This window comes from Malus sylvestris, chromosome 8, assembly GCF_916048215.2.
Source record: "Malus sylvestris chromosome 8, drMalSylv7.2, whole genome shotgun sequence".
Classification (NCBI taxonomy): domain Eukaryota; kingdom Viridiplantae; phylum Streptophyta; class Magnoliopsida; order Rosales; family Rosaceae; genus Malus; species Malus sylvestris.
In genome coordinates, this window is record NC_062267.1 from 14,590,471 (window position 1) to 14,600,488 (window position 10,018).

The 10,018-nt window shown below is 38.0% G+C and overlaps 1 protein-coding gene across 3 annotated transcripts; it reads left to right on the plus strand.

The window, feature by feature from the left end:
• Positions 1 to 3,402: 3,402 nt before the first annotated feature.
• LOC126633288 (UDP-N-acetylglucosamine transporter UGNT1-like) lies at positions 3,403 to 9,318 on the plus strand. 3 transcript variants are annotated; one of them, XM_050303863.1, is made up of 10 exons: positions 3,404 to 3,676; positions 6,698 to 6,774; positions 7,026 to 7,190; positions 7,291 to 7,424; positions 7,714 to 7,844; positions 7,944 to 7,988; positions 8,112 to 8,209; positions 8,487 to 8,583; positions 8,710 to 8,766; positions 8,857 to 9,004. In XM_050303863.1, exons 1-9 carry the CDS (start codon positions 3,514 to 3,516, stop codon positions 8,760 to 8,762), a joined length of 963 nt encoding a protein of 320 aa, XP_050159820.1. In that variant the 5' UTR covers positions 3,404 to 3,513; the 3' UTR covers positions 8,763 to 8,766; positions 8,857 to 9,004. The 3 variants fall into 3 exon arrangements, with proteins under 3 accessions (XP_050159819.1, XP_050159820.1, XP_050159818.1); XM_050303861.1 differs by having other exon boundaries at positions 3,407 to 3,676; positions 8,487 to 8,594; positions 8,857 to 9,318; XM_050303862.1 differs by lacking the exon at positions 7,944 to 7,988 and having other exon boundaries at positions 3,403 to 3,676; positions 8,487 to 8,594; positions 8,857 to 9,318.
• The last annotated feature ends 700 nt before the right edge of the window (positions 9,319 to 10,018 follow it).

Genomic DNA, 10,018 nt, shown 5'->3' on the forward strand with positions numbered 1-10,018 from the left:
ACCAAATTGTCACATCCGGGCCCAGGCCCTCACCACATCCCGAGCTCGACTCCATCGTAGCACGATATTGTCCGCTTCCACGCCCTTACGGTTTTGTTTCTGAGAACTCACGAGCAACTTCCCAGTGGGTCACCCATCATGGGAATGCTCTAGCCCCTTTCTCGCTTAACTTTAGAGTTCCTACAGAATCCGAAGCCAGTGAGCTCCCAAAAGGCCTCGTGCTAGATAGAGATGAGAATATACATATAAAGCTTACATGATCCACTCCCCTGGGCGATGTGGGATGTCACAGGTTCGCCCTCAAAATTGGGTTATGTCCACTGAGTTTCCTTTTATTTATGATAAATTGTATTCCAAGTAGATGTCAGCTAGAACAATATGTTTCTCCCTCAATTCGTCCGACCCTTTTCTAAAGGATTCTTGGCCTTCTTATATAGGCTATTTCTTGAGTCCATTTTCCCTATAACCTTGTCACTTTCTAGTCTTTCCTTGCATTTAATGCTCATAATGTACTAACTTTGTCACGCCCCGACCCACGAATAAAGACTATTCACAAATTAGGGTGTGAGCCTATCTTAGCTATAGAAATAAATTCTACAACCAAGATATGGTGGAAAATAAAATTAAAATTATTTGGAACTGATTACACAATACATCATGTAACAAAATCTTACATAAAATTTATCGAATACACAACAAAATAACTATGGTGCACAAATTAATTCACAACAAGAACTACCAATTAAATAATAATTAAATTGTAACAATTCTTTCAAATGCATGAAATATACGCAAATAGATGGATTAATGTACTCACTCCCTTCTAACCCAACTAACACACACCTAAGGCATCAAAGTCTACAAGTCCCATATCATGCTTATACCACTTGGCTCCAAATATCTTAGAATATGAGTTAACTCCCGTTCATCCCTTAAACCCAATTTTTGTAATTAAATTCTCAGTTTCCACTTTATTATACAGGCACTTCCCCCGATGCCTGACATATACAAGATTTCATTATTTTATAATCAACCAATTTGTATACTCAAGCCCTTCACCCGACGCCTGACATAGACAATGTTCATTATTTTATATTCAAGACAAACTTCAGCCATTGAATATCCTCACAACTCAAACACAATTTAACTATTTTTCTTACTTTACAAGAATGCTTATGTATATGCCATGTAACAAGAATATCAATAATCACATGCTCTATAACATCTACAACACTAATCAAACTGTTAGTAGCCAAAATTGTATTATATCTACAACACTAATCAAATTGTTAGTGCCCAAAATCGTATTATATTATCAATAATATATGGTATGGATAACACACAACAATCTAATTGAGAATTATTACTTTACCATTTTACTCCATCTCTCTCTAGGTGATGTTGATGCATAAACCCATTTAAGTTCCATAGAGCAATTATGTTAGGTAAGTTCTCATGCATTTTATGGGATTTGTCCCCCTTATTTTATAGCATTCTCAAGGGAAGTAAATGGATATTTTTGATGGTTTGGTGGGAGTGCTCTCATAACAATGATCTCAAAATGTAAATGCATAAACAACACAAGATTTAAGTGGTTCGCCAAATCAACTACATCCACTGGGGTTTTCTTTCATTGTATTTCACCATATTTGAGGGACTTACAAAATGAAAGATGGCTTAAAGCCTTTACATAATGTAAAGTAAATGGGAAAATGAGAAAAGTGATATGGGAAGGAGATGAGGTTTTTTTGTTCTTGTTTCCCTGTGTGTTGTTGTTGGTGGTGAGGTGGTGTTTCCCTTAGCTCTTCTCTTTTATTTATAGAGAATGAATCATATCAAGGCTGCTACTTATGGATGTTAAAGATCTTCAAACATGTCTACACTTGCATTTCAAATCCACCCGTTCTCACCTCATTGGAAGATTTGGAACAAAATTGAATAGAGAATATTGTAACCAAATGATTAAGATTCCTCTTACCTTGTGAATCAACACTCTAAAACCACAAAAATTGCCAACTCATGCACTTAGACACACGTACATAGTCTATGACCCTATATAGACTCACTCCTCTCCAAGTTTGGGGGATGAATTATCAACAATCATTAACTCTTACATTCTTAATGATTATAAACTTGCCAATTCACCATTAAATAGTCTTCCACCTCGTATTCTATCATGGGGAATGATACCTACTCTTTACTCTCTAATGATTGTCAAAATAACACCTTACCTTTGTGAGAAAAATCAAGCCAAACTCATCATAATCCCCTTCTCCAATTCAAACTAAAAATATCTCTAATTACATATGAACATGAAATAAATACTAGCTAGTTTTTTGAACTAATTTTGTAGCAAAAAGGGTTTTACATTGAGACTATTTTACATATTGAAAGTAGGTTCTTGCATAAAAGAAATCTAATAAAATCATTACGTAAAAATAATTACCCACACACACACACACACACACACACAACACACACACACACACACACACACACACACACACACACACATATATATAACTTTTTTTTTAATACGGGGTATTACAAACTTGGCCTACGAGTTGTCCTCCTCTTCTTTGGCCGACACATGGCGGCAAAATGGCTTCTGCATAGATCCACTTGCATCCCGTTTTGGAACGGGTGAGGGAGCACCTTGCTCAGCCCAATAGTTAGTGGGAGTCCGTACATGAAAGTCAGACTTGTCAACCTTTATGTCCTTTCATAGGCTTTCTGTCTTTTGTTTAACTATCATTTGGCTCAGAGTAAACATTTAAGTAGGTTTGTCTCCTCTGCCCCTGGGTCTTGTGCCTAAAAGTTGTCAGATGCGACTTCACCCCTCAATGCTCGGAAGGGGCTTCCTGGAGGAACTCAGAGGCCTGAGCCTTTCGAAGCGCTTGGCCTCACTTTTCCCATGTTCTTTAGGCCTTGACTTTCCTTTGAGCCCGTGTTCCTTTGGCCTTATCAGGGTTGAAAAGAATCTTGCGTTATCAACCAATAAGATGAAAACTAAAAACAATTGTAATAATATTTTAATCGATAATGTAACTATAGGGCTTAAATGTTAATAAAATAAATATTTGAAACATCTATTGGAAAAAAAGAAGATTTACCATCTATATTCAATTGGCCACAAACTGCTCTAAAATTTGAATTATGTCACATAATAAACATAATAAATTAGTATTGAAGTTATCATCAACAAAAATCAATTCAAAAACATCTTGCTTATAAAAGAAATATCGTTATCAATTCAAAATTACTAAATATTGACTTTTCCAGCGAGACAAACAGTTTTATTAGAACGACACCATGGTGAGTCTCGTGACAACTTCAAGAAACTAATCTTATATAACCCAGTTGACCAGTTGGGTTGGGGCCCATTTACATGGCCAATTCGAACCCGCCCCAGACAAGGTCGGACTCCCAATCGAACTGAATTCATTCTTCCATTCAATTCCCCAACTTTGAACTCTCTCTGAACGTATAGAGAGACTCCGAGAGAGATTAGAGATGTTGGGTTCGGGCAAGAATTCGATATTGCCGGTGTCGGATCCTCCGAGTGACCAGGAGAGAGAGAGACTCATTGGAGCTGACGACGATGAGAAGTTCTTCAGAGGATCCGCCATGACCAGACGTGGAGCCTACGCTGCAATCTCTTACATGGCTTGCGCGGGTAAATTACACGTCGCTCTAATTTTTCGTTTGCTGCAATTTTGGAAACTTTTGATTCCCAGAAATTAAAGTTTCAAACTTTAAAGAAATTGAAATTATTAAAAATCTTGAAGAAAATTAAAAGCTTAAATGGGCTTGATTGTGTTGATATGAATTTGGGTTTTTTCATTCCTAGCGCGTATTCTGGTAGCTAAAAGCGTTTATGACTAAGTTTGGTAGAAAACTTTAGAAGTGTGGCTCGTAGAAGCGTTTTCTGGAGAAGCACATGTCAGATGCTTCTTCAGGAAGCACTTGGATACTTTATAAAAAATTCAATGTGTTTATAAGAAAAAACACTTTTGGCATAAGCGCTTACGAGTAGCTGTATCTGAAAAGTTGCGAAAGGGGTAATAGGAGACTCCAAGGGTTTTGCTACACATCAAAAGGAATTTTGGTGGTGGAAAGAGGGGTACAGGATAAAGGTCAAAGCTAAGAATGAATGTTGTAAAGCCAGAAACAAGGATAGAACCGATGAAATCTGTGAAAATTATAAAATAGTGATGAAGGAGGCGAAAAAAGCAGTGAGAGAAGCAAAGCTAGTGGCTTTTGACAATACATATAAGCGTTTAGATACCAAAGAAGAAGAGTTGGAAATCTTTAAACTAGCTAGAGCAAGGGAAAGGAAGACAAGTGACTTGAACCAAATAAAGTGCACCAGAATTGAGAATTGGAAATGTTTCTAGCTACGAAGGATGCGGTTAAAGATAGATGGAGATCTTATTTTAATAATCTTTTCAATGAAGAACACGAGGGGAGTATTTCTTTAGAGGAGTTGAGTAACTTGGGTAGAAATCAATGTTTTAAAAGACGCACCCCAAGGCGCGCCTAGACGGCTTTGGAGGCGGGGCGGGAGTGATAACGCCTCTGCCCAGTGGGAGTGGGCGAAAACTCGCCGAGGCGTGGTCGAGGCGAGACTAGGAAGCTAAGGCGCGCCTAAAGGCGGTTGGAGGGCATTCCCAGATCCATCCCCGACCCAAAATCGAAGTCGAATGCTCTGTTTTCAAGCTCTGCCATCTGGGTTTAGGGTTGCAGGTGTGCGGCGTCTTCACGAGGAAGACGACCGTGGAGAAGAAAGAGGATTTTTTTTTGGTTTTTTAAAGACTTGGTCCAAAACGACGTCGTTTTGGCCAAGTCTTTAATTTTTTTTAAATGACTTGGCCCAAAACGATGTCGTTTTGGCCAAGTCTGTTACTCTTATATCTAAAACCCTGCTATTTCCTCTGTTTTTCTCACCTCTTTCCTCTGTTTTTCTCAGCAATTCCCTATTATTTAAGGTCCCGTAAGGCTTCGCCTCACGCCTCACGCCTCACGCCTAGGCTGGGCTATCCCTCGGACGCCTCGCCCACGCCTCACGCTTTTAATACATTGGTAGAAATTACTTGTTATGCCGCCCAATCAGGAAAGAAGAAATGGTTGTAGCTTTGAAAATGATAAAGCATAGAAAAACAATGGCCCTCGATGATGTATCGATCGAAATGTGGAAGGTCTTGGGAGAGACGGACACGGCTCACAACCTTTTCAATAAGATTTGGAAAACGAAGAAGATGCCAAATGAGGGGCGAAAAAGTACTTTGGTGCCTATCTACAAGAATAAAGACGACATACAAAATTACATGAACTGTATGGGTATTAAGTTTATGAGTCATACAATGAAGCTTTGGGAGAGAGTAATTGATTATAGACTAAGGCAAGAGACACGGGTCTTAGACAATAAATTCGGATTTATGCTAGGGCGCTCAACCGTGGAGGCAATTTATTGCTCTCGAAGATTGATGAAACGATATAGAGATATGCAAAAGGATTTTCACATGATCTTTATAGATTTGGAAAAATCGTATGATAGGGTCGCAAGAGAAATTATTTAGAGTATCCCAGAGAAGAAAAGAGTACGAGTAGCATATATCCAAGTACTCCTTTGTATGATGGAGCAAGAACTACTATAAAAACTGATGAACAACAGACCGAAAGCTTTCCCATATAGGATTACTCAACGCTCAAACTTAAGTCCTTATCTTTTTACATTGATAATGGATGAGTTAATGGGACATGTTCAAGATGATATCTCTTGGTGTATGCTTTTCACAGACGACATAGTGTTGATGGATGAAACTTAGGAGAGAGTAAATGCTAAGCTTAACCTTTGGTGGGAAGTGTTGGAATCTAAAAGTCTGCACCTAAGTAGGTCAAAGACAGAGTATATGAAGTGCAAGTTTAGTGTGAGGGGGGTCCAAATGAGATAGGGGTTACGATTGGAGATAAAGAAGTACCAAAGAGCGGACACTTTTGCTATCTTGGATATATCTTGCAGAAGACCGGAGAATTGGATGGAGATCTCAACTGTAGAATACAAGCTGGATGGATAAAGTGGAAGAGTGCATCGAGTGTGTTGTGCGACCATCGCATTCCACTAAAGCTCAAGGGAAAACTTTATAGGATGACAATAAGGCCAACAATGCTTTATGGTGCGGAATGTTAGGCTGTCAAGCATCAACACATGCAAAACATGAGTGCAGCGGAGATGAGAATGCTTCGTTAGATGTGTGGGCACACGAGAAATGACACGATTAAGAATGAGGATATCCGAGACAAAGTAGAAGTAGTTGTCATTGAAGATAAGATGAGAGAACGGTGAAGGTGGTTTGAACATGTGAACTAAAGACCTACAGATGCTTCAGTTAGAAGATACGATTATGAGACAAAGGCTCAACGAAAAAAGGGTAGAGAAGACCTAGGAAGACTTTGAAAGAGAATCTAAGAAAAGACATGGAGTACTTGGAGTTAACAGAAGACTTGGCGCAAACTAAGCGCAATTGCGTTCTAGGATTCATACAACCGACCACACTTAGTGGGATAAAGCTTTGTTGTTGTTGTTGCTGCTGCTGTTTACGGGTAGAACTGCTTTCTAGAGAGGCAATCCCAAACGAGTGTGAAAATTTTGAAGACTGTTGACTTGTTAGTTAATTGTTCCCGTTTTGTTTTGTAGTGCTGTTGGTGATGTTCAACAAGGCAGCTCTGTCTTCTTATAAATTTCCAAGTGCAAACGTTATCACACTCTTTCAGGTATTTTCCCAAACGCATCTTACATTAATCTTTCGTCTTTTGGTCGGAATTTATGTCTGCTGCCAGCTTTCTTGTGCTGTTCTAGTGCAAAATTCGTTTCTTTCAGTAAAATTAAGGCACTGTCTAACCTCATATTGTTGTGGGCTTTGTTTTGAATGCTTTTCGTGCGTAACTTCATGGTTTGCCCTGCATATTGAATAGCCAATGATAAATAAATAAGACATTTTCCTTTTTTATGGTTGCTACTGCAGATGATATGTTCGTGTGGTTTTCTCTACACCTTGAGCCGGTGGAACATGATTTCTTTCACAGTAGGTGAATCTTCTATCATTTATGACATCAACGCCACTACACTTTTACCATTAAAGACATTGAAGAAAACCCTTCCTCTTGCAGGAGCCTATTTGATGTACATGGTATGCATCTTGTAATCTAGTATTGATGGGTAACTATTAATCAGTAGCTTTCTTGTATTTATGATTAATGTTTGCCCATTCATTTATTTCTCCTTGAAAGCTAGCCTCCATGGAGTCTGTCCGCGGGGTAAATGTTCCCATGTACACCACCCTCAGGAGGACTACTGTAGTATTTACAATGGTTATGGAGTATATTTTGGCTGGGCAGAGATATACATCTCCTATTGTTCGAAGGTAAGTAGCCCTTTGTATGTAATTTATTTTGTATATGCTGATGATAATATGTATAGATCATTTGCTCTTCTAAATATAGGTAAAGAATTGTATAGTTTCATTTTGATTCGATGAAAGTTCTGAACGTTGATCTGTTGGCACTTTTGTTTGTGCTCGTGAATTGGTCGAGTGAGAGTTCAATATTAACCCATGAGTGAATGTGATGAAAAATGGTTCTACATTATGTGTTTACTTTATGGCCATCTACCTGATTTTCTCATTTAACTGAATATATTAAGGTTGTTATCAGTGTCGGCGTGATTGTTCTTGGTGCATTTGTTGCCGGATCTCGGGATTTGTCATTTGATGCCTATGGCTATGGTGTAGTTTTCTTATCCAACATCACGACAGCAGTATATCTTGCAACCATAGCCCGTATTGGTAATACTTCAACATTTTATCTTCGGAGAAATCCAATGCATTCCACTTTGCTAGGTTGACAGGTTTCTATGCTATTGACTGTTAGTTTCATTTTCTCAGGGAAATCCAGTGGCCTTAATAGTTTTGGCCTCATGTGGTGTAATGGTAGTAGAAAACATCCTGACTCAACCTGTGCCCTTTTGGGTTTTTTTTAACTTTTGTGCATTATTTGAATTTCATTTAATTGAATCAAGCTGTGACACAAATGGTATTGTTTCTCTATGGTAGGATTCATATGCGGACCAGTTTTGCTGTTTTTGACTTTTATTCGTGGTGACTTGAAGGCAACAATCGACTTTCCTTATCTCCTTTCACCTGGTTTTATGGTACATTCTTTACCAATGCCAATCTTCTCTGCTAATGCATGCGCACTTAATAGTTCATAATGGTATTTACTGAAAGAAAAGAAAAAAGAACTATTTGTAAGCAGCATTTTACATCTTCCCTATGGGTTTCCGGCATTTCACGAATTCAGTCGACATCAATTACTCGAGTACAACATGCTTATTCGTCTTGCAGTACTTAAATACAACTTCCAAGTAACTCCCGTGGTTTTGATTGAGGTCCACTGTTGTTTTCTGTTTTTCTCCCTCCCTTTGGCAGGCTGTCTTGCTTTGTTCCTGCATACTGGCATTCTTCTTGAACTACAGCATATTCCTTAACACAACTCTAAATTCAGCTCTTACGCAGACAATTTGCGGTAACTTGAAGGTTTGTGTAGCCTATATTCCCATCTCTTAGATATATTACAACATAACTTAGCAGCCGCTGTATGAATTTCTCCCGGTGGTGTGACCATACTTTTCTGGTCACTAAACTGTTACAGGATTTTTTTACCATTGGACTTGGTTGGATGCTATTCGGTGGCCTTCCATTTGATATCGTAAGTGCAAACTATTCTCCGCTCTAACAAAATAACTTTTTCACTATTTATTTTGAGATTTGAGTATTTTTACCGTTTCGTTTTTGGCAGTTGAATGTCATCGGTCAATTTCTCGGTTTCCTTGGCTCTGGGTTGTATGCCTACTACAAGCTCATAGGGAAGTAACATATTCAACAAATGTCTACTTCTCTCACCTGAAGACGATTATTTGCTGCCCTTGTTTGCCCCACCAATTTTGGTTTTGCGATTGCTGGGCTCTCGGAGTGAGATGTGCAGCGTTAGGACCGGAGACATCCGCTCGGTGGTGGATTTAACTGTTAACTGGAAATGAAGCCTGCTTCTTTTCCGTGTATGTATTCTTCTATACCGATCGGTAAGTGTTAGAAACCACGGCTGCACAATTTGGCATTGCCGGCTGCTTGGCGATGTAATTTGTTTGAGCTTTGACATTGTATACGATGAATCTTCTCCGTTTTTCTCATATTTTCAGCCACATACGCTCAAATTTTGAAGCGGCGTCGCGAAAAATTTTATGAAACACAAAATGTAGTTCGTATATACTCTTAATCATAGTTTTTTTTTTTTGGAACTTTAACAAAAAGCTCCTGGTACTGTTCATTTTAACGAAAAATCACATTTTTACACTAAAAAGTCAATCCTGGTACTATTCATTTTACCCTTTATTTTGTCCTTATCGTTAAAACTCAAAGTTTTCAAGTCCTTTTTATTAGTTTTCCTTTTTTTTCTTGTGCATGTGCCTGCATGTTTCTGTTAAGACAACGAATTCTCTTGTCCTTTGGAGGTTGGAAAACCAAAAAAAAATAAAAAATTGGTTTTTCCATGTCCCTCTTGCATTTAACAGAAGCTGTTACAAGAACCAAACTCGTGTGCCTGAAACTTTGCTGTTGGCCTGCCATGTTTAAATCTGAAAAATATGAACGTTGAATTATTTTTTAATTTTTTTGTTATTAGAAAAATATTATTCTATCCAACCTATAATTGGAACATTTTGATATAGACGCCTTGTTTTTAAATGTCACAGACTAAACATCTATTCCTTTTGCAAATTGATTCAACATTTTCCCTACAATTTTGGTGCTTCATTTTATTTCATTAGAAGTCTATTCACATTAGCATTCCTTTTTTCCTCCTATTTTTATGCATCTCTTATTATGATGATGTAAGATTTTTTTTTATTTTTTATTAAAATATTTATTTTAGTAAATTAAATAGAATGCAACAAAACTCATTG

Bases quoted from the DNA above. Each gene is read 5' to 3' on its own strand.
- LOC126633288 (XM_050303861.1), top strand. From the start codon at position 3,514: ATGTTGGGTTCGGGCAAGAATTCGATATTGCCGGTGTCGGATCCTCCG. The intron at 7,989-8,111 runs GTAGTAGAAAAC...TCTCTATGGTAG, and splicing joins TGGCCTCATGTGGTGTAATG to GATTCATATGCGGACCAGTT. The intron at 8,595-8,709 runs GTTTGTGTAGCC...AAACTGTTACAG, and splicing joins CAATTTGCGGTAACTTGAAG to GATTTTTTTACCATTGGACT.